This window comes from Narcine bancroftii, chromosome 8 (genome assembly GCF_036971445.1).
Source record: "Narcine bancroftii isolate sNarBan1 chromosome 8, sNarBan1.hap1, whole genome shotgun sequence".
Taxonomy (NCBI): Eukaryota; Metazoa; Chordata; class Chondrichthyes; order Torpediniformes; family Narcinidae; genus Narcine; species Narcine bancroftii.
In genome coordinates, this window is record NC_091476.1 from 79782949 (window position 1) to 79807330 (window position 24382).

The window sequence follows — 24382 nt, forward strand, 5'->3', positions numbered from 1 at the left end:
GCTTCAACCACCTCCTCTGGCAGCTCATTCCAGACTCCAACATCTGTGTGTGTGAAAGATTTACACCTCAGATCCCCTTTAAACCTCTTCCCTCTAACCTTAGCCCATTCCCTCCAGTTTTACACACTCATGGGACTCAGACCCTGTCCATCGACCCTCTCCCTGCCTGATCTAATTTTCTGTCCCCCCCTCAGCCTTCTTCACTCATGGGAAACCAAGAAATATTCAATCTAACCTCTCTTTGTAACTCAGACCTTCCAATCCATGCACCATCTTGAGAATCTTTCCTGCCCACTGCCCAGTTTAATCACATCAATCCTGCAGTGCGTCAACCAGAACTGTACATCATGTTCCAGTTTTGGACCAACCAATATCTTGTACAAGTGGAACATCACTTCCCAACTTCTGCACCCACTGCCTCAGCTGATGAAGACAAGAATGCCATCCACCTTCCCCATCCTCTCTACCTGTGTCACCACTGTCAGGGAACTGTGTACTTGTATCCCAAGATCTCTCTGCTCCACAACACTCCTGCCCTGACTTAAATTTCGAAAATGCATCACCTCACATTTGTCCGATTTAAATTCCACTTGCCATTCCTTTATCCACTTTCCAAGTTGATCTCTCTCCTATTGTAACCTGATCACTGTCCACTCCCCCACATATTGTGATGTCCTCTGCAAACTTACTGTAAAATATAAAGTGTTCACAAGCACTACTTTGGAGACAAAGTCTTGGAGAACAGGTTCAACTTTATTTCGAGTCTGGAGAATCGGGTGTCCTGGTCTGGAGACACACTGGAGGTTCAGAATCATCATTCCTTTGTACAGTCCAGTGCTCAAGATCACCCCACCTTCATTTACCTTCTTCCAATCAGAATCCCAATACATTACAACATTCTCCTTCTCCCTTCCATCAATCCAGGTATCACTCAGTTCCTCCCTCTTCATACATTGCATGTTATGTTAATTAGTTCATTCCCTCCTTAGGGGCATCTAAGTTAATATTCATGTCTCTATTATGCAAGCGCAGTACTAGCTATAGACTACCTTAGGTCTTAGGTCACTGTACCAGCCTGAACCAGATCCTTTCATCCTTGGGGGTCAAGTTAAGAAGGGGCCCTCTAGCTAGTACTGTCTACTCTCAAGCTCTACTCTACATACTTTGGATTCCATCACTTTTCACAGAATGGTGCAAGTTTAATCACTTACAACCATTTTTCATTACTGATCCTGCCACATACATTCTCATGGAAATTATTAATAAATCTGACAAGCAACAGTGGACCCAGCACTGATCCATGAGGCAATCACTGGTCATAGGCTCCATTCTGAAAAGATGTGGGGATGCAAAATAGGGTCATAGATGAGGAAAAGGGAATTCAGAGGATCACAGGACTGGGGGAGGTTACAGAGAGAATGATGAGGTCAGGGCCAAGGAAGGGTTTGAAAATGAAGACAGGAATGCAAAATCTGAGGCAGAGGCCAAGGGAGTGAAGCAATGACAGGAATAAGATTGATCAGCTGGTGTAGTGATGTCACAACCACAACTTTGTACTAAACATTCGCAAGACGAAGGAATTGATTGTGGGTTTCAGGAAGGGAAAGGTAGGAGAACACAAACCTGGTTTCTCAAGAAAGTAACCTTGATCATCATGGACCCTCACTACCCAAGCCATGCCCTTTTCTCAAAGCTCCATTAGGAAAGAGGTACAGTACCCTGAAGCTGCACACCCAAATGGTACAAAAACAGCTTCTTCCTCTCCACCATCACAATAAACCTGAAGACAGTACCTCACCTTATTTATTCCTTTTTGAATCGACGATTTATTTTTAATTAGTCCTGAATTGAGATTCTAAATTGGAGAAAGACTAATTTTGAGGAAATTAGAAAGGATCTAGAAAGCATGGATGGGGTTAATTTGCTTTCTGACAAAGATATGTTCAGTGAGTGGAAGGCCTTCAAAGGTGAAATTTTGAGAGTATAAAGTTTGTATGTTCCTGTCATGATTAAAGGCAAAGTTAACAGGCATAGGGAACCTTGGTTTTTGGGGGATATTGGGGATCTGGTTATGAAGACAAGAGGCATATAGCAGGAATAGGCAACAGGGAACAAATGAGGTATTTGAGTATAATAATGCAAGCAAAACTTAGGAGGAAAATCAGGGGGGAGAAAGGAAGGCACAAGGTTGCTTCAGCAGGTAATGTGAAGGGAAATCCTTAGGGTTTCCTCAGGCTTATTCACAGTAAAGTATAGTTAGGGACAATATTGGTCCCTTTGAAAATCAGAGTGGTCAGCAATGTACAGAGTCAGAAGAGATGGGGGAGATCATAAATGTTTTTTTCTTGCATCAGGTTTTGCCACAAAGCCTTCGGATATAAGGAAAACAAGCAGTGAAGTTGTAGAACCTGTATATAGATTAAAGAGGAGAAGGTGTTTGCTTTCTTAAAACAAAATGAAGGTGGTTAAATCCCTAAGGACTGACAAGAAGATATAACCTCATACCTTGAGGGATATTAGTGTAGAAATTTCTGGGCCCTGGCAGAAATATTTAAAATGTCCTTAGCCACAGTTGAAGTGCCAGAAGATTGGAGGGTAGCTCATGTTATTCTGTTGTTTTTGGGACGTACAGGGATGTGGATGGCCAGGGACTGATGAGGGATAGTCCACATGTTTTTCTGCATAGTAGATCTTTAACCTATCTTATAGTTTTTCAAGGAGGTTACCAAGAATGTTGAAGGAAAGGTTGTGGATGTTGACTACATGGGCTTTAGTAAGGCCATTGTCAAGGGCCTGCATGGGAGGTTAGTCAGGAGGGTTCAGATTCATGGTGAGGTAGTAAACTGCATTTGACATTGGCAATACAGAAGAAGCTAGAGAGTGGTAGTGGATGATTGCTTCTCATACTGGAGGCCTGTGACTAGTGGTGTGCCTCAGGAATCAGTGCTGGGACCATAGTAGTTTATCATCTCTATCACTGATCTGGATGATAATGTTGTAAATTTGATCAGCAGGTTTGCAGATGACACAAAGATCGGAGGTGTTGTGGAGAGCAACTAAGGTTCTCAAAGCTTAAAGAGGGAACTGGACCAGCTGGAAAAATGGGCAGAAAAATTTCAGATGGAATTTAATGCAATAAATTTAATGGCACTAAGTGTGAGGTGCTGCATTTTGAAATGACAAATTAAGTTAGGACATACAAGGTAAACAGTTGGCCACTGAGGAGTGTGGCAGAACAGGGATGTCGGAATATCGATGTTGCTGGGACTTTAGGAATTGAGTTCTCGGGGAGGGTTAAACAGGTTGAGACTGTTCCCTGGAGCATAGAAGAATGTTGGGAGGTTTGACAGAGGTATACAAAATTATGAAGGGTATAGACAAGTGAGGGTAAGTGAGATGCAAACCAGAGGACACTGGTTAGGAGTGAAAAGGGAAAAGTTTAGGGGGAACTTGTTGACACAGAGAATAATGGGAATTTGAAATGAGCTGCCACCTGAAGTGGTGAATGTGGGGTTATTTTAATATTGAAGAAAAATTTGGAGATGTGTATGGATGGGAGTGGAATGGAGTGCTATGGAGTGGGTACAGGTCAGTGAAACTGACCTGATTTTAGTTTGGCTCAGACTAGACAGCCACAGGCCCTGTTTTATGTGCTGTATGTTCTATAATCCTTTGGATCTAATATTTTATTTCCAGAACTGTGAATTGTAGGAATTGTACACCTGAAATGCACAATACTGCTTCCGCATAACAACAAATTTCGTGACACATGCTCATGACAATAAACCTGATTCTGATTGACACTCACCGATCAATGACCACTAGGCAGATAGAGAAGAAGAATCCACCAGTCAGGTCACCGATCCACATGGGAAAGGCAGAGAGAAAGGACCAGTTTGTTTGATGCACTCACCACCTTTTCTGTCTCGCTACATCAATTTGTAAATGATCAGATCACCTCTTTCAACTCCAGAAAGTACAGAGCAATCCCACTTCAGTTCAGGCCTTGATCTCAGGCTCCAATTTTCACATGGAAAGAAAATGCTACAGATGCTGGAAATCCCAAATAAAGACAGAAATTGCTGGTAATCTTCAGCAGCTCAGGCAGGGACTGTGGAAAGAGAAATATAAGGACATAGGATCAAGAGTAGGCTCTGTGGCCCGTCGAGCCTCCTCCGCCATTCAGCAAGATCATGGCTGATCTAATGATGGACTCATCTGCACAAACCTGCCTTTTTCCCATATCCCTTAATTCCACTACTCCAGAAAAGGTTCAAAAATCTGGATTTCTTGGAAAATCTTGACTGAAATCTGGACCATTTGAGAATTTGGACTTCCCAAAAATACTCAACCTTTGCATGCATTCATAAGCAACACAGAAGCACAACGGCAATAAGTAGTCACACTGAAGTTATGGAAATGCAAGACAAAATACTGATTTTTTTTGTACTCCATATTTTATAGGTAAACTATTATAATTTACCTGTTTATTATCCTCAAAATTGAATTTTAAAAGTATTGGCCAAGAATCAGGAAAATCTGAAAATCCAGACTGACCTAATCTCCGAACTGCCTGGATTTTAGGATTTATACTGTATGTAACCATCGATCCAATGTCAGAGAATTTCATTGACTTACCACCCTGTGGGAAAACCAAATCCTCCCCATCTCCATCCAAAATCTACTATGCGGAATATTGAGGCTATGTCCCCTAGTTCTAGTTTCCCCCACCAATGGAAATAACTTACCCACCTCAATCTTTTCAGCGCCTTTCATAATTTTATACATTTCTAGAAGATCCCCTCTCATTCTTTTAAATCCCAGTGATCTCTCCTCATCAGCTAAACCCCTCATTTCTAGAATCAAGCTGGTGAATGTTCTCTGCAACACCTTCAAAGCCAATCAGAAGACCAGAACTGCACGGAGTATTCCAGATGGAGCCTCACCAGTACCTTGTTCCATGGCAGCATAACCTCCTTGCACTTAAATTCAATCCTTCTACTAATGAAGGCCATCATTCCATTTGTCTTCTTGATAACCTGTAAACCAACTTTTTGGAATTCATGTACAAGCACTCCCAAATCATTCTGCATACCAGCATTCTGCAATCATTTGTCATTTAAATAATCTGATCTTCTATTTTCCCTTCCAAAGTGGATAACCTCACATTTACCAACATTGTACTCGATCTGCCAGACCTTTGTCCACTCATTTAACAGATCTATATTTCTCTTCAGTCTCTCTGATTTCTCTGCACTAATTGTTTTCCACTCAATTTAGTGTCATCAGCAAACTTCCATATACTATCTCTCCCTTCTTTCAGATTGTATATTTTTTCAAACTTTATTTAAAAGATAACAGAAAAATAACATACAATGCAGAAATAGTCAAAGAAATTTTTTCATTAATACCCATCTGCCCCCTCCCACCCCAACAGCCAGTTCCCTTAAGGGGAGCACAAAAAAATTGATGTTAACAACATTTCAAAGTATATCCAAATGCATAAATTTCAAATACGGAGACCACTTACTAACAAAAGAAGAAGAATTATCATGTAAAGTATAAGTAATTTTTCCATAACAACACATACTTTCAATTCGTTATGCCAATGTGCTATATTAATTTCAGTATCATCTTTCTAAGTACATTTATGCACTACTGATTACACCAAACGTACAAAAACAATTTGAATTTGATCCAATCCCATTCCCCTTAAGGAACATAAATTTCCCAACAAGAAAATCGTTGGATCTACGGTAGTATAAAATTATATAATTTCTCCAAAGCTACTTTAATTCCTTGCCAAAATGATTGAACTTTAAAACAATTCTATACAGCATGTAAAAAAGTTACAATAACATAAACCACATCTAAAACAAGAATCCGAATTACTAAACCCATATTTTTTTTAACTTTTCGGGGGTCAAATATAATTGATGTAAAAAATTATAATTAACCATTCCATAATCGCACATTAGTCAATTTAATTACATTGTCTTGACACATATTTGCCCAATCTTCTTCAGGGAAAATAAATACTAAATCACTCTCCCATTTAAGTTTAGATTTCTCCCAATCTGGTTTATCCATACTATCTTGTAACAAATTATATACAACTGAAATATAACCCTTTTTCGGTATAGAGGAAATCAAAGATTCAAATCTCGACAAAGTAGGTAAAATCATCTCTCTACCATAATTATCTTTTATCAAAGCCCAAAGTTGATAATACGCAAACAAGGAATTTACAAGTATATCAAATCTTTCTCTTAATTAGTTAAAAGAAAGAAATTGCCCCTCTACAAAACAATCTTGTATTGTCTTTATACCTTTAGAAACCTCAAATCTTTAAATGATTATCAATCATTGAAAAAGGAATAAGCTGATTGTTATACAATGGAGTTAAAATAGCTAATTTATCTTACGACCCTAACACCCTATTTTTTTAACCAAATTCTCTAATAAATGCTTCAATATCGGCATATCATATTGCTGTAACAAATTCAAATTCCAACAAAATATAAATTCATGTATTTCAACCCTAGGAATACAGCCATCTCCACTTTAGCCCAGCTAGGAGGCTGATCTAAGTCCATCAATCTACTAATAAACTTCAACTGGGCCGCTTCATAATAATTTTGAAAATGTGGTAGTTGTAGTCCGCACAATGTATACTTCTATGTAAATCTATACAATGCCATTCGAGCTAATCTACCTTTCCATAAAAACTCTCGCACTGCTTTATTTAAATCTTGAAAAAAAGCCCTTAGAAAGTAAACAAGGTAGTGACTGGAATAAATATTGAATTTGAGGAAAAATATTCATTTTAATACAATTTACCTGATCAATCAAAGTTAATTGAAGATCTTTCCACTTAATCAAATCTGCTTTAATCCATTTTAATATATGTACATAATTTAATTGATATAATGATTGATAATTCGTATCCATAAACATACCTAAATATTTATTTTTACTTGTCCACCTTAATTTTGTAATTCTTTTAAATTCAGAATAATCTCCCACTCCAACTGGTAAAATTTCACTTTTATCCCTATTAACTTTATATCCCGATAATTCTCCAAATTTCAACAAACACTCTTGCAATTATTTCAATGACCATTCAGGTTCCGTCAATATACCAACACATCGTCCACAAACAAATTAATTTTATATTCTTCATTCTTAACCCTCATCCCTCTAATTTCATCATTTTGTCTAATAACCTGAACCAACGGTTCAATAATCAATGCAAATAGGGCTGGTGACAATGGGCAGCCCTGTCGAGTTGAACGAGTCAATTTAAATGGTAAAGAAATCTATTCATTTGTCACCACCCTAGCAATCAGGTTCGTATATAAAGCCTTAACCCAACCAATAAAAAAGGGCCGAAATTAAATTTCTCTAACACTTTAAATAAAAAATTCCACTTAACCGTATCAAAAGCTTTTTCTGCATCTAATGCTTTCGATATGCGTTGACCAAAGTAATTAATCAAAATATATTGTCTGATGGATTCTATTCTTAATAAAACCTGTTTGTTCAATATGTACCTATTTAGGCCAAAAATTTAGCAAGTCTATTTATTAGCTAATACTTTCACTATAATTTTATAATCCACATTTAATAAAGAAATAGGTCCAAAGGAAGACACTTTTAATGGATCTCTATCTTTTTTTTGGAATGACAGTTATTAAAGCACTGGAACAAGATTCTGTTAACTTCTGATCTTCAGTAACTTGATTCAACACTTCTCCCAATTCATTAGAAAAATCACCATAAAAAAGTTTATAAAATTCCACAGGGAATCCATTGTCCCCTGGGGACTTTCTGTTTGGCATTTGCTTAAGAGCTTCCTTAATTTCAAAATCCATAAATGGAGATTCCAATTCTTGAACATAATTTCCATCTAATTCTGGTAACTTTAATTTAGATAAGTAAGAATCAATAGAACCATTATCCTGTTTCCCCTCAGAAGTATATAATTTTTGATAAAATGAATAAAACTGGTCATTAATTTCCTGAGGCTTATAAGTTATTATTGAATTCTTCTTAACAACATTAATGGTCCAAGACACATGTTCAGCTTTCAATTGCTAAGCAAGTACCTTATGAGCTCTTTCCCCCAACTCATAATAACATTGTTTAGATCGATTAATTAAGTGCTCAAACTGATGTTTGTAAAGTATTTTAACGCAATTTCAACCTCTCTAATGCAACTTTTTTATTTTCTGTTACACCTTTCTGAAAATCCTTCTCTATCTCAGCAATCTTATTTTCTAGCTCTAAACTTTCTGCCATATATTGTTTCTTAACTTTCGTGGAATAACTAATGATCTGCCCTCTCAAATAAGCTTTTAAAGCATCCCATATTACAAAATGACTATCCACAGAATTAACATGTTCAGTCAAAAATAAAGAAATCTGCTCTTTAACAAAAGTAACAAACTCTTTTTTTCAATAACATTACATTAAACCTCCAACTAAACAATGAACGTACTACCTCCGAACTTACGCAAAAAAAGTAAAAGTGAATGATCTGATATAACTCTACTTTTATATTCAGCTCATAATACTCTATCTTGTAAATGTGCTGATACCAAAACTAAATCAATTCTAGAAAACGAATCATGTCTTGAGAATAAAATGAAAAATCTTTCTCTGTAGGGTTATCCACCAAATTTAAATCTTTCATTAACGCATTAATTTGTTGCCATCTTTGAGTTCCTTCTACTTTTTGGATTTCTACCCAATAAAGGGTTGAGAACACAGTTAAAATCACCATCAACTAGCTTGAGTTAACAATAAAAAAAGCTTCTGAAATAAACCACTGATCATCTATATTAGGGGCATAAAGATTCAACAAAGTCCACGATTCAGCAAAAATTTTACAATTCACTCTTAAGATTCCAATTCAAATGGTAAATTTTTATGAATCAAAATCACTACTCCTCTTGCCTTAGAATTAAAAGAAAAAACATGACAAACCAAATCCCTTTTCAATTTCAAATGTTCTTTCTCAGTCAAATATGTTTCTTGTAAAAAAGTAATATAAATTTTCATTTTTTTTAATATTAGCCGATATTCTCTTTCTCTGAATTGGATTATTTAACCCCCGGACATTAAAAGTTGCAGAATTCAATTGAGACATCTTTTTTTAACTTCTAATATATTTACACACAATAAAATAATGCTCAGCTCCACAATTCTTCCAAAGAAAACCTCCCCCTCAAAATAGAAATTTAAAAAAAACACAAAAAAAACCACCCAAAGGTACTAATACCCTAAAAAACTGGGTGTGGTGAACCCACTAGTGGCAGATGACTGTCAAAGTTTTCAGTGTCATCCACCCCTCCCCCTACCCCCAGCCAAATTGATATTAATAATTCAATTAAACACAATCGAATATATATTCAGCCCAATGATTCCAAGCCCAACGACTGCTCTGGATCTTCAACATCAGAAAGACTTTGTGTCATCTTTCTTTCTATTCTTTCCTTACTTTCCATTCCCATGTCCATTTCCATTTACTCTCCTCTTAGGAGATAAAGGAGGAGAAGATCCATTTCTTCGCAATTCTGGCAAAGAATTAGCAAAAACCAAAGCATCATGATCATTCTCAAAAAATTGAGATTGAAAATTTCCATAGAAAACCTTCAAAATTGCAGGATAACAAAAACCAAACTTGGAGCCTTTTTGCCACAAAATGTCTTTAGCCATATTAAATTCTCGTCATCTTCTAATAACCTCTTAACTCAAATCAGCATAAATAAACACCCTATTATGTTGAACCATTAATGGAGATTGATTCTGCCTTGTGTTCTGCACTGCCATATGTAAAATCATTTTATGATCTTGATATTTTAAACAACGAATCAAGACTGCTCTCGGTGTTTGTCCTGGAAGTGGTCTTCCTCTCAGAGCTCTATGAGCCCTATCCAATTCCAAATCTTAAGGGAAAAGCTCTTTACCCAGCACCTCTGTGATCCAGTGCTTAAATTTTTTTATAGGGTCAGCACCTTCAATATCCTCTGGGAGACCAACTATTTTCATATTATTCCTCCGATTTGGATTTTCCAATTAATCAATCATTAAATCTCTTTTCTGAATCCCCCAATCTACAAAATAACCTTCCACTTTCTCCATTTTTTCTTTATTAAGTTCTACCTGAGTTTCACACTCAGAAAGCTGTTTCAATTTTCTTAAAATTATCTTGCAGTATCAACTGATTTTATACATTTATTAATATTACTTTTAACTGGTCATTTCCTGATTCACAGATGACATTTCATCACACAAAGTACTCATTTTTATTTTCATCTCCATAAATGCTTGATTCATTTGAGTTGATATTTGTTTTGACATATTATGCATTTGCTGTATTTGACAAGCAATCCCTTCCAAAACAGTGAACACTGAATCCAGTCCAGATTCCACTTTCACCTTTCACCTTCTTTAACTGTAAGCTCCTCCTCCTGGACGGATTCCAATAAGGGACGTTCCTCTTCATCATAGGTCCTTTCATTGAACGGCTGCGGGTCTGGACACCCGAAGCCTGCATTTGGGATCCCCCACAGCATCGACTTTCTCCAACAGTTCTCGGGCCTGTGATGCCACATGCAGGCAAGGCCTTCGGGAGCGCAGAGGCATCCTCCGATGCTACCCTACGCACCACCAGGCCACCCAGCGAGGTCATGGGCTCGCAGGATCCCTTATTGGCTGTGTCGCCCTCGCGCACAGCTTCACGTGAACGCTGGTCGGCATCGGCCCAACTCACCAATGTGCCGGCGCCATCTTGCAGATGCAGGATCAGCGCCGGAGTCAGATTCGATTGGGCTGGAGTCCTCTGAGGCTTGGAGACTCCCTGAATTCAGCTATGCAGGTAGGCCTCAATTCTTCCGCATTTTTATATGGTCGTTTTTTCTGAAGCTGAGGTTTAAATGTTTTCACATTGGATGCCATCATAGAGCACTGTTATTTAAATAACTGTAAATCTTACTTTTAATCACTTTTATGCTATTGAAAAATTGGGTATTTAATGATCCAGCTGGGGAGAGGTGGAACACATGTCTTTCTTCTACGCCATCTTGCCACACCTCCAGATTGTTTGTATATAATGTGAACAGTTGTTGGCCCAGCACCGACTCCAGACTTGCCTCTGCCTCTCCTGTCCACTGAACTTGTGTCCTTTCATCTGTTTAATCAGCTGTAGCTTTCCCATCAGCAAGACGACTGTTTTGTGTCAAATCCCTCTGCTGGACCAGCCCCAGCACATCTCCTTGATGTGATCTGCGTTCTCCACTTCTGCCTCCACCCTGCACCAGTTCCTCAGCCACAGAATCAACTTCACTGTCTTTCAATTTCTTACCGCTCTGTGACACGTGGAGTGAACCTCAAATCGGAATACTCCAGGTCTTTTAACTTGCTACCCATGTCTCAAACTGTTCTTTGAAGAACCTCATCCCGTTCATGTTGCCGACGTCAGGGATGCAGTGCTGCTGGAGAGTTTCTCCAGCACCTCTATCAGAAAAAGCAATATAAATCCATGTCCGTCTCCCTTGCTTCTCTTCCCCCCTCCTGCTCTCTGCCAAAATACTCACAATCTCTGTCTACCCATCAGACACAATGATCCCATTTGGGGCTTGTAGGGTGAGTGCTATTGACACCCATTGTGGAAAGTCAATATCTGTTTCTGGTAGTTACACCAATACCAGTTTTTAAAACATCCAACTAACACATTAATTCATGTTTGCTACAGTCAGTTGTTGATTAACTGACTGCACTGATATCTCTGCATTTCCATCTGATCATTTTGGTACACAGCCTCAGCAGCAGGAAATAAGCCAGCATCTCCAATATTCCAAATCAACCTCTTGATGGATCTCCTCATGGGCCTAGAAGCACACCTACTGTCTCTTAAAGAAACACCATATTGCTCGCATGTCCAGGTCAGAACATGCAAACGAGCCATAATCCCCAGGTGCAAAATGGGTTTTAGATTCTGGTATTTGGAACAAATGATGCCTTCAGGTTTCACAGACCATGTATTTCGAGACAGAGAGGGGGTGAGTGGCTCGATAATCAGACATATTTTGGGTGGAGTTGGGTACATTTTTTGATATAACAGGGGAATGACGACTGGGAGAAATATTCTAAGAAGAGGAATTGAATCCACTGTTAGTCATCTCTGATGGTATTCAGTGCCAGAGCATGCTTGAGTGACCAACAGACTTCTCTTGCTCACATGCTTAAGCTTCTGTGTTCTTCACCACCAGACAACTGACATTTCTAAAAATAAGCTTGGAATAGAATAGAGTCCAGTGGGTTTCAACTGCTCAGTTCTCTTTTGATGTTAAAAGCAAAGATTGCTTTGGGAACAATCGAAGAGATTAAAATGGCTTGCATCAAGGGTTTGCAGCCGTTCCTGCGCACAGAGCGTGGGTGATTAGCAAGGCAGTCACTTAATTTGTTTTTTTATATCTCTGATATGGAGCACATCCGATCGCATGCACTGAATACAGATTAGATTGGATGAGGGGCCAGTACATCTCTGCATAATATGAAAGGTCTGTTTGAGCACCTGTCTGGACGCACGAGGGTCTATGCAGAGACAAATATTGCACTATTCGTGTTGCAGTGGCTAGTGCCTAAGGGAGTGGTTAAGTGCATAGGAAAGAAAAACCAAAGCAGGGATTCATGAGGAGATAAGGTGGTAAATGGAGTAAAGGAGACAGCATTCTTTCTGGGATGAAATGCATGTCGTCGCCTATCCAATGACCTGATCTGAACTGAGGGCATGGATGGATTATGTTTCAAAGGGAAAAATGAAGTTAGATTCAATCCAAAGTTCTATCTGCACTGCCATAGAGGTGGTGGGTTCAATAATGCAAGTTAAGTGGCGGTGTGAGCAGTGGAAGAAACACAGCCACATCATTGAGGGTCGTTAATGACTGTTTTTATTCAAATTCAGCATGCCCCTTTAAGGGGAGCATGAGCTCAGTCACCTAGTTCATTGTGACATCATAATCGCTGCCCAGGGTGCGCACAGGAAGGGATGCTGGAGTCAGAGAGGAACCTCTGATGATGTCATTTTGCCATGGCTGCCCCGCCACATGGCGATACAAGCAGGGCTGGTTCGCCATGAGGATGTGTGCCACCATACAACCTCCCTCCCCAGACTGGCTACGCGTCCTGTCGCCTTGGTGGCCGGCCCCGGTACTTGGACGCAGCCATCAGCACCGGCTGTGATAAGTCCACCGTAAAAAGTTCCACTCTTCCCCCCCAACGTCCAGGGTGAAGGTTCCACTGGACTGATGCAAGACTTTGTATGGCCCCTTGTACAGTCGCTGTAGCGGTGCACCTTGTGGTCCCCTCTGCATGAAAACGAACTGGGCTGAGTCGAGCTCTTTGGGGAGATGAAACAGCCGGGTGCCGTGGCGTGCTGGGGGTGGGGGAAATAGGGAGGCCAGTTGCCTGCATTAGGTCTGCCAGCAGGTTTTTGTCGGTGGCCGTGGTGTCAGGGTCTGGGCCAAAAAACTCATACGGCAGGGAAAGCAGTGCGCCATAGACCATCTATGCTGCAGGTCCTCCTTGGGTGCCGTCCTAATCCTGAGGTACCCAGGGTAGTTCGTCCGCCCAGTCTGGTCAAGAGAGCCTGGCCATAAGCGATGCCTTCAGGTGCCTGTGGAACCTCTCCATTAACCCGTTGAACTGCGGGTGGTATGCTGTGGTGTGGTGGGGCTTGACCCCCCAGGAGCTTTGCCATCTGAGTCCACAGGGCAGACGTCAACTGCGCCCCTCTGTCACTAATAATGTGCGCCGGGACTCTGAAACGGGCGATACCTTGGCTGACCAGAGCCCTGGCGCATGTCTCCGCGGAGTCCTCCTTAATCAGGACAGCCTCTGGCCACCTTGTGGCCTGATCCAACATCGTGAGGAGGTAACGAGCATCAACCGGCAGGGGCCCGGTGACGTCAACGTGGATGTGTTGGAATTTGCGAACAGCCGGGTCAAAGTTCTGGATGGGTGCTCGCGTCTATCGCTGGACCTTGGAGGTCTGGCACCTGGTACAGTTCCACCACCTCCTTCTTCAGCCCGTGCCACATAAACTGCTACGCGACCATCCGCACAGTTGTCTTTACCGCTGGGTGAGCGAAGTCGTGGATCTGACTGAAGACCTTCGCCCTCTAGAGAGGCATGCCTGTTGAGACGTCACAGAGCAATGTGTCTGGGTTGCTGAGCACCCGGACATCCTTGAGTTTGAGGCCCGAGATGGCAGTCCGCAAGGCCTGCGTCTCTGTATCGTTCCTCTGTGCCTGAGCCAGTTGCTCATAATCCAGGCTTGGTGCCAGAGTGTTGATAGCTGGACAGGAGAGCCCATCCGCCACTACATTGTCCTTATCAGCCATGTGTCGGATGTCGGTCATGAACTCAGACATGTACGAGAGGTGGCACTGCTGTCTGGCAGAACACGGATCCTTGGACATCGCCAGTGCTTGAGTGAGGGACATGATCCATGAAGGCTGTGAACGGCCTGCCCTCGAGGAAATAGCAGAAATGGCGGATGGCCAAATATAGCTCCAGGAGTTCCCGGTTGAAGGCGCTATATTTGAGCTCCGGCGGGAACAGCTGCTTGCTGAAAAAGGCCAGCAGGTGCCATTGTCCATCGAGCCAATGTCCAGAATGCACCCTACTGCAGTAGCTGAGGCATCCACGGAGAGCATCTTGTGCGTCTCTGGCCACGGGTGCACCAGTGGCGTGGGCTAGAGCCTCCTTTGTCGCGATGAAAGCCCTGTCTGCCTGCTCTGACCACCAAGAGCGCGAACAATGGGCGCATGTTGCATGCGGCTCCGGGGATGAAACGATGGTAAAAGTTCACCATCCTTGAGAACTCTTGGAGGCCTTTCAGGGTGGAGGGTTTGGGCAATTGGTGAACAGCCGCTACCTTCTCTGGCACCAGCAACTGGAGGGACTCCTTGCTGAACTGGCATTTGGCTGCATTAAGACCCAAGTCTGCCAGCCGGGCAAAGAGTGTGTGGCGGTGGGCTTTGTGTTCATCGTGGTTGCGACGGGCAATGAGAATATCATCCAAGTAAATGAACACAAAGTCCAGGTCTTTTCCAACCGCATCCATGAGGTGCTGGAACATATGGGCCATGTTCTTTAGACCGAAGGGCGTATGCAGGAATTCGAAGAGGCTGAAAGGAGTGATAATGGCCATCTTACCCACATTGTCTGGATGCACCGGGATCTGATGGTATCCCGCACAAGGTCCACTGTGGAGGTTTGTGGAGAAGTTCTGTGTGTGGGGCACCGGGTACCTGTCCGGGAGGGGGGGGGGGGGTTGCATCATTCAACTGAGGGTAGCCCCCACACGGTCTCCAGCCCCCGGACGATTTCAGGACCATATGGAGCGCGATGCACAGGTGCTGTCTGAACGCCGGATGATTCCCAGTTCCTGAAGCCAGGAAAACTCCTCCTTTGCCTGCTGGAGCTTCTTGGGCGGCAGACATCTGGGTCCAGCATACAGCAGGGGACCCTGTGAGGCAATGTGGTGGAAGACCCATGGTGGGGCAGGGCAGCATTAAATCGTGGCTCTAAGATGGTGGGGAATTCGTGGAGGATCTCATCGAACTCGTCCCTGGTGGCAGCTACGGTGGCAATTTCGGGCCTGCAGGCTTCCGCTGTGTCCAGTCGGGTGGAGTTAAATGTCCAGGCATTGACCACCTTTTTGACCTTCATGTCATCCAGTAGGCCATGAGCTCTGAGTAAGTAGGCCCCTAACAGCGCGGTACCCACGGAGGCTAGGATGAGCCTCCAGTGGAACTTCTTCCCTATCTGGATCTGTGCCCTGCGGGTGCCATAGGTCCTGATGGTGGAGCCGTTGGCCCCCCGCAGGGTTGGACCTCGAGATCGGGTGCGAGTCTCTAATGCTATGGGTGGTAGGACACTGAGCTTAGCCTGTGTCCACCAGGAATCGGCAACTGGTGGATCTGTCTGTCACATGAAGGAGGCTGTTTGTGGCTGGTGGCACTTACAGGCTTGCGTTCCCCACCGCTGGTGGTAGAAACACCAGGTTGACTGGCCCTCCTCTGGCTTGAACTTGGGAGCGGCTTGCGGTCGGCTGGCTCCTGGTCATGTCACCTCGTTGAGGGCTGCCTCATTCCCTTTTCGTGCGCCAGAGGGCATCCACAAGGGGTGCTGTTCTCCTTGGTTTCAAGAAGTCTTCATCTGTGAGGAGCAGCTGAATGTCCTCCGGCATCTGTACCAGGAATATATGGCGGAAGAGAAAACAAGGCTGTGGTCTTCCGCCAGGGCCAGCATTTTGTCCATCAGTGCCGACGAACGACAGGCACCAAGTCCAACTAGGTGAAGGAGCCTGGAAGCCCATAGCTGGGGAGTTAGACCAAAAGTTCCAAGCAGCAGGTCTTTGATGGTGGTGTACTTGCCTAATGCCAGGGGGTGGTGGATGATGTTGTCCACCCTCGCTGCCGTACCATGCTCCAGAGTGCACGACATGATAGAATATGGTGGCATCTGAGGAGATGTTGCGGAGTTGAAATTGTGCTTCCGCCTGACCGAACCACTTTCTCGGTCGGTGGGTCTAAAAGTGGGGAGGCTTGATGGAGACAGCATTAACTTCTGCTGAATTTATGGTGTTTTGAGTCCAGAAAATGTTTGGGCTCATCGGGGTCACCTCTGTGCCGTTGTGAGCAGTGGAATAAACAGAGCCACCATGTTGAGGGTCGTTAACCACTGTTTTTATTCAAATTCAGCATGCCCCTTTAAGGGCAGCGTGAGCTCAGTCACCTGGTGCATTGTGACATCATAATTGATGCCCAGGGTGCGCGCTTAAACCTCTGACGACACCATTTCCCCATGGCTGCCCCACCACATGGCAATACAAGCGGGGCCGGTTCTCCATGAGGATGTGAACCGCTGTAATGGAGGATTAAAACCATGTACCCAGATGCTTTTTGCTTATGTGGAACTGACGACACTGGGTCCACACGCAGGTCACCTTACTTTCAGAACAAGCAGATGTAATTAAACTCAGCCATGGGGACTTATCTGAAGATACACTTTGAAATGGAATTCCACTGTGAGGCCCAGGGAAAGCAGTTGTCAAATGCAACACTCTGAAATTGACGAATTGGTCACAACCTGTCTTGCTCGAGAAGTTTTAATAAGTCTTTGTATCTACGAGATAAACCAGGAAATTATAACATCCTGGTTCCATAATAATTAATCTTCTAAATTGTAGAATGTAATGTTCAGTTTTGATTTTGACTGACAAATATTAGAAGGAGTAGGCGCATGATTAATTGTTTTTGGGGTATATAAGCCTGTGGTCCTGCTGCTGAAGTTTAGACTCTCCGAGGGGTGGGAACACCCCTTGTCAAGAAGGAAGAACAGCCAGAGTCCGAGCAACGTCCCGGTCGGGGGAGGTGGAGAAGCTGCTACTGGCGCCCTGACAACCTACTACAAGTGTGCAGTCGTTGCCTCGCTTTGGCAGTTGGGACCAGTCCAAGCGTTGATAAGTATAGTTGGAAAGGGCTTGCATATTGTAGTGTGAAATCAGCTTTTAAATTAGTAATAAACTTTTGTATAAACTGAACTGCTCTCGGTGTGTGTGTCTATTTTCTTTCGGTAGCTCAAACACTGTGACCAATCTAAAATGAACAAAATGAGAGGTATAAGTTTACCCAAGACAATTGGCGCTGCGAGCAGGATTGGTCTCAAGATGTTTCGCCGAAAGAAAGAGGTGAGCCCTGAGCAGTTCTTGATTCCTGGATGGACTTCCAAAGACGATGGGTTTGGCATGTTGGCCAATACCCTGTCTTTGTTGGGACCACCCATTAGTTGGGATGAGAAGTTAGACTCATCAAGTGCACCTCTGGGAGAGCGGGTTGCCACTCTCCTTCAAGAAAGTAAATTTCCTGATAAAAAGGGAACGCTGACGAATGGTTTTTGGTTGCTGGCCACAGCATTACGCCACTCCGTTCAGCGTGAAGCAGAATTAATTCAAAGAGAAGTAGAATCTCAGTGCAAAAGAAAGCAATTAGAGGAGGAGCTAGAAGTCCTGCGACAATGCTGTTCCATGATGAGCAAGATTGTTCGCACCAGTCAGGACAGAGCCAAAGAATGGGAAGATAAGCATGACCAAATGATTTGCCGTAATATTAAACTCCAGCAGCAGCTCTGTGCAGGTAAGGAAAGGCATGGAGTAGAACCCGATCCATATCGTATTCATGCCATGATAAGGAATGGTGACGATCCTGATGTAATTGAGGATTGGGATGGGAATATCTGGAATGACAATGGTAATAATGCAGATACTCCTCAGCATGTGTCTAACATACTACCCTCTCCATCTGCTGTTCACGCCCGCCCTATAAGGCAGCAGATTTCCCAAACAGACAGAAGGGGGGATGATGTAAGGGTAGAGATGGAAGGGATAGATACCCCGGTTTCCCATGTGGACCCAGGGGAAAATACCCAAACCCCTGCTTATGCTCTATGGCCTACTCCCTCTGTTGGATGGCCTCCACCTCCTCCCCTAGACTGGGTGGAGGACCCTGTGAGCCAAAGTGGGAACAGGGGTCGGAAGGAGTCAATGATCCGTGATTTCTCTGTAAAAGAGCTGGCTGCTATTGGAGATCGATTTAGGCAAAAAGCAGGGGAACATCATCCCCAGCTGCTGAGTCCTCCTGGCCCAGCTGTGCTTTCTGCTCCCACTGCTGCTTCTATCGAGCTGGCTTCTCCTGCTCCAGTTTCTCATGATGAGGTAAAACAATGGGTTAAACAGGCTCTTAAAGATAACAATAGCATGTGGTCCTGGAAGCCCCCGAACCCTTCTGAAGCCTGAAGGTGTGGGCAGGATTCCCGTGTCTACTCCATCGAGACACGGCGCACACACGGGGATCCGCGGCCCTACATACCGTTAACAATCCACTGGGGTGGGGGTAATGATCGCCAATACTTGGCTTTGGTCGACACCGGTGCAGAGCACTCGGTGATTCCTGGTAATCCCGACCTCTGGACTGGACCGGCCTTTCGAATAGAGGGGTTGGGAGGAGCGGTCACCCTGGCAAAGGAAATAAAAGTCTGTGCCATGGTGGGTGATAGCCCTTCCCCTGTCTGGTTACATGCCCTGGTGGCTGCTACTGACGAGTGTATCCTGGGTATTAATATGTTGGCCGGGTTGGCCCTTAATACTAGCCAAGGGGGATTTGAATTTGGAATTCGAACTATTACAAGAAAACTAGTAGTGGGTCAGGTTAAGTGGGATCCTGTGATGGTGCCAGCCCCCATGAAACCAGTGTGCATTCCACAATATCGTCTCCCTGGGGGGCAGGAAGAGATTACTGCCACCATCGATGCTCTGCAAGAAGAAGGGGTAGTGAGGCCCGCAACGTCGCCCTTTAATAGCCCTGTTTGGCCGGTCCAGAAGCCGGACGGCTCCTGGAGAATGACAGTTGATTATCGTTTTTTGAACAAACATGCCCCACCACTTGCTTCAGCAGTTCCGGACATTGTCACCCTTACTGAAAACATTGCTACTGGGAACTCAGGAACATGGTATGCTGTCATTATTCTTGCTAACGCCTTCTTCAGTATTCTTATAGCTGAGGACTCACAGGATCAGATCGCCTTTACCTGGAAGGGGCACCAGTATACCTTCACCCACCTTCCAGTATCGCCTTCCCTCTCAATTCACCATTATATTGATGATGTGGCCTCCTGGAGCCTCTGGCAGAAACAAGAGGATCGCCGAGTCCCACTGGGATTCTGGTCACGTACCATGCCTGAGGCTGCCACTCGTTATTCTGTTTTTGAACAACAGTTACTAGCCTGTTACTGGGCCCTGCTAGAGACTGAAAGAATGACAGGTGATGCAGATGTTCAATTGCGACCTGCACTTCCTATAATGAATTGGGTCCTGGCTAATGACGCTAATCTAAAGATCGGGCGGGCTCAGCAGTCTTCTATTGTTAAATGGAAGTGGTATATTCAGAGTCGTGCGACCAGAGGGCCTGAAGGGGTGGGCCGCGTACACGAACAGGTGGCTTACCATCCCAGGTCAGGAACTCACTTATCGGAGGAGGGGGATGGTGGCTCCAGTCAGTATGCTGAGTTGAAGGCAGTCACTTTACCACTAGATCCCCATGATCACCCTCTTCGCCTGTTTACTGATTCCTGGGCTTTGGCTAATGGACTTGTGGTATGGATGCCTGATTTGCAAAAGAACAACTGGATGATACATGACCGCCCAGTATGGGGCAAAGAGTTGTGGCAGCTGTTGTGGGATGCTTCCCACCATCGTGAGATAACCGTTTATCACGTTGATGCCCATACCAATATGGCGACTAACATGGCTCAACATAATGCAGTAGCAGATCAGCTTGCCACTATCAGCTGTGCTGATACCGTCCCCCTGGCTCGATGGGCACATGAACAGAGTGGTCATTTGGGGGAGAAGGGATCAGCTATGTGGTCCCGTACACATGCTTTATCCGTCCATCAGGATGATGTCCGCATGGTCGTACGTACATGCCCAGAATGTCAGCTTGTGAAGTTCCATACCATTCCACCTGGTCCACATGGCCGAATAAAACGGGGTGCTCACTCAGCTGCGGTCTGGCAAATTGATTACATAGGCCCCATGCTAAACTGTATGGGTAAATATTACATCCTAGTAATGGTTGACACCTTTTCGGGCCTGGTTTTTACTTTTCCCACCAAGACGGCTGACCAAGCTAGCACTATCCAAGGACTAAACCATTTGATTTATCGTTATGATGTTCCAGAGGAGATTCACTCTGATAATGGCTCGCACTTCTCCGGGAAAGCAATCTGTGATTGGGCAAATGACAACGGTATTTTATGGGTCCACCATATTCCTTATTACCCGCAGGCTGCCGGGTTAGTTGAACAAATGAACGGCTTACTGAAGGAACAAATTCGTTTGGAAACATCACTGGGGACCCAGAAGGGATGGTGCCATGTGCTGCAGCAGGCAGTCGACAATTTGAATCATCGCCCTTTAAAAGGAGGTACACCTTTCCACCGACTTCTTCACGCTCCTGAATTACAGCCTATTCCAGAGGAATAACAGTCATTGCCCCCCATCCCCGAACTAGAGAATGTTGGACAAAAGGTATGGGTGGCACCACCAGGTAGTGGCCCTCCTGTAAAAGGGGAAATAGTGACACCTGCCCAGGGTAACACTCGGTGGGTAGCTATTGAGGGACAGGATGATTTAGTCTGTTTAAACACTGAACGCTTATGGTATCGTGAGTGACATGTGTCAGGCTTCTTTGTTCCAGGTTCTCCATTTTACACTCCTGGTGATCTGGCTTAACAGCTGCTTTGATGCCAGCAATTGGATTTGTAATGTCGAGGACGTTCCAAGGGAGTTCCCCGTGGGAAACACGGTCCGATGCATTACACCAAGGAAGTCCTCGGTCACCAGCCTCAAGTGCAGCTTATATAAATATGTTATTGTTCAGCATGTTTCAAAATCTGTTCGTGAGCTCCAGTACCTGAGTATTGTGGCCAACAAGGATAATTTGAGCCTTGGTTGGAATCCTTTCTCATGGCTAACTGCTACATTTGGGGGGGTGGGCCACACTATCCTCCGTTGGTTGCTCGCGTCATTGCTTATCTTTGTAATTGTTGTTTTGATTTCTCTTTTTTCGCTCCCTCTGTACTCAAATACTGGTTAGGCCTCGCAAATGACAGATTGTGACCAAGGGGTGGGATGTAATGGAGGATTAAAACCATGTACCCAGATGCTTTTTGCTTATGTGGAACTGACGACACTGGGTCCACACGCAGGTCACCTTACTTTCAGAACTAGCAGATGTAATTAAACTCAGCCATGGGGACTTATCTGAAGATACACTTGGAAATGGAATTCCACTGTGAGGCCCAGGGAAAGCAGTTGTCAAATGCAACACTCTGATATAGACGAATTGGTCACAACCTGTCTTGCTCGAGAAGTTTTAATAAGTATTTGTATCTACGAGATAAACCAGGAAATTATAACATCCTGGTTCCATAATAATTAATCTTCTAAATTGTAGAATGTAATGTTCAGTTTTGATTTTGACTGACAAATATTAGAAGGAGTAGGCGCATGATTAATTGTTTTTGGGGTATATAAGCCTGTGGTCCTGCTGCTGAAGTTTAGACTCTCCGAGGGGTGGGAACACCCCTTGTCAAGAAGGAAGAACAGCCAGAGTCCGAGCAACGTCCCGGTCGGGGGAGGTGGAGAAGCTGCTACCGGCGCCCTGACAACCTACTACAAGTGTGCAGTCGTTGCCTCGCTTTGGCAGTTGGGACCAGTCCAAGCGTTGATAAGTATAGTTGGAAAGGGCTTGCATATTGTAGTGTGAAATCAGCTTTTAAATTAGTAATAAACTTTTGTATAAACTGAACTGCTCTCGGTGTGTGTGTCTATTTTCTTTCGGTAGCTCAAACACTGTGACCAATCTAAAATGAACAAAATGAGAGGTATAAGTTTACCCAAGACAACCGCCAAAGTTAGACATTTAATCCTACTCATCACCTCCTGATGGAATCTGCACTGAGTCATTGTGTAGATTGACATGTTGCACAGTAGCTGATACGAATGAGTAAGATGCTCACCTCATTCATCACGGACAAGGGGCTCCTGAGTTCATAACTGTGTCTCGAGTGCAGATGTAAAACAGGGGACTTTACAGAAGTGTGTGTTGGGGTTGGGGATGGGGAGACAGGGTGATGGCTGTTGGGCAAAAAAATACTGCTAATTACATTAGTGAAACTATCATTATATTTCTGTGAAGCTCTGGAATTCATATATTTCTTTCATCTTGCTTTAGTGCTTGACATTACAAGAAGCCCTATTCATGTTCATGTACTGAGCAGGTACACAAAATGGGTGTGACACATACAGAGAGACAATATAGGAAATGGCAGGCATTTTGTCAGTTCCTGCACCAAAAGAATTAGCATTACACTCCTGGCTGACATCGTTGGAATAAAGTACGATACTAATCTGTCCATATTGTGCACATCCCACCAACTCTGGATGTGAGTGCCATATATCTGAAGCCATCAGACCTGCACCAGCTCCTTTATCACATGTTTGACTGGAAGGTTTTCCAATTCCTTCCCTATACTGATTCGTGGCATTGAGGTAACAACACTGCATTTCTAATTTTATATACTGTAAACTCCATCTGCAAGATCTCATCTTTCTTCCTGCCAATGTCATGAGATGAACCTTCTCCCCGTCCAGGATACCCTGAGCCAATTGTGAAACATCCCTAACCCTGGCACCAAGCAGGCAACTCCCCGTCCTGGATCCCCTCACACAAGTGCCTCTGTGCCCAGGACCAGAGTCCCCAGTCACTGCTCAATGGGACTGAGCGCCACCCTGCTTCACAGCAGCCCTAGTGGTGGGGCCACTGACCCGGCTCGTGCTGCGATTTCCCCTGAGAAGGGATCTCCCCCAAGAGGATGCCCCCGGGTGTCCGTGTTTGAGAGGGGGACGATCACAGGAGATTCCTGCCCCTCCCCCAGCGAGCCGATCCTGCCTGTGGTGGGGAACCCGCTCCCTGTCTGCCTCCTGTCCGCCCCTCCGTCAGTCCGACTGCTGATCCCACCCATTCGTGCGGGGGGAGAGGGGCTGCAGCCGGATATTCTCGCTGCCCACGGCTTGTCAGGGTCACTTCTCCCTGACAGGGTCTGTGTGACAGGAGCTGCGGTCCCTGCATTGTTCCCCCGCCCTCGCCCTCGCCCTCTCCCTCTCCCTCCCCAAGGCCGCACTCTCACCGCAGCAGCTCTTCCTCCTCCTCAGCGCAGCGTGGCTCAAACAGGGGCCGGGGCCGCTCCCCAAGATCCACCCCACGGCTGCTCCGGCTCAGCCCGGTTCATTTCTCATCTCCTCCCCCAAGCTCAAACCGCAGCCTCCACCATGAATTGGACCGTTGCTGAGGAAACGGTGCTGTTACGCTCGTGGGCCTATGACGTCAGCACGCACACGCCTAGGCAGGGGAGATCGTCACGTGATGGGACAGAGGCAGCTGTCAATCGGAGGAGCAGCCGCGGGCTGTCACTGTGCTCAGGGTCTTCACAGAGACATTTGCAGATCCAATGTGCACTTGGGGAAGCGAAGTGTTCATTGGAACCGGGAACAAGGGGGAATAAAGCAGCGAAGGATAAGGGAAAAGGGAGTGCGGGATAAAACTGGCCTGAAATGTGGAAATTTGACCATCAGAGTTAATGTTGAAGTTTTTAAAAGGAAACCTGTGAAGAAAGTGGGCGGTGAAGCTGCGCTCAGTGAGTCTCAGTTAACCGGGTGAGGTGGTTTGAGGGGAACGAGGATTTCGGA

At 44.5% G+C, this 24382-nt stretch overlaps 1 protein-coding gene and 1 long non-coding RNA gene across 3 annotated transcripts in view; one reads left to right on the forward strand and one right to left on the reverse strand.

Moving 5' to 3' along the window:
- Positions 1–24014, reverse strand: part of LOC138740945 (uncharacterized) — a 111647-nt gene extending 87633 nt beyond the window's left edge. For both annotated transcript variants that reach the window (XR_011343220.1, XR_011343221.1), the window contains exons 1-2: positions 23824–24014; positions 3809–4111 (exon numbers count right to left, since the gene is read on the reverse strand). This is a non-coding gene — a long non-coding RNA (uncharacterized lncRNA). The remainder of the gene's footprint in view (positions 1–3808; positions 4112–23823) is intronic.
- Positions 19071–22442, forward strand: LOC138740940 (uncharacterized). The gene is made up of 2 exons (XM_069894305.1): positions 19071–21056; positions 21330–22442. The coding sequence occupies exons 1-2, from the start codon at positions 19115–19117 to the stop codon at positions 21362–21364; spliced, it is 1977 nt and encodes a 658-aa protein (XP_069750406.1). The 5' UTR covers positions 19071–19114; the 3' UTR covers positions 21365–22442.
- Positions 24015–24382: the final 368 nt, after the last annotated feature.

What these genes read in the sequence shown, in the direction of transcription:
- LOC138740940 (XM_069894305.1), top strand. Translation starts at nt 19,115, where the DNA reads ATGGTGGGTGATAGCCCTTCCCCTGTCTGGTTACATGCCCTGGTGGCT. An exon ending in TCATCGCCCTTTAAAAGGAG is followed by an intron (nt 21,057 to 21,329) that starts GTACACCTTTCC and finishes TCTTTGTTCCAG; the next exon opens with GTTCTCCATTTTACACTCCT.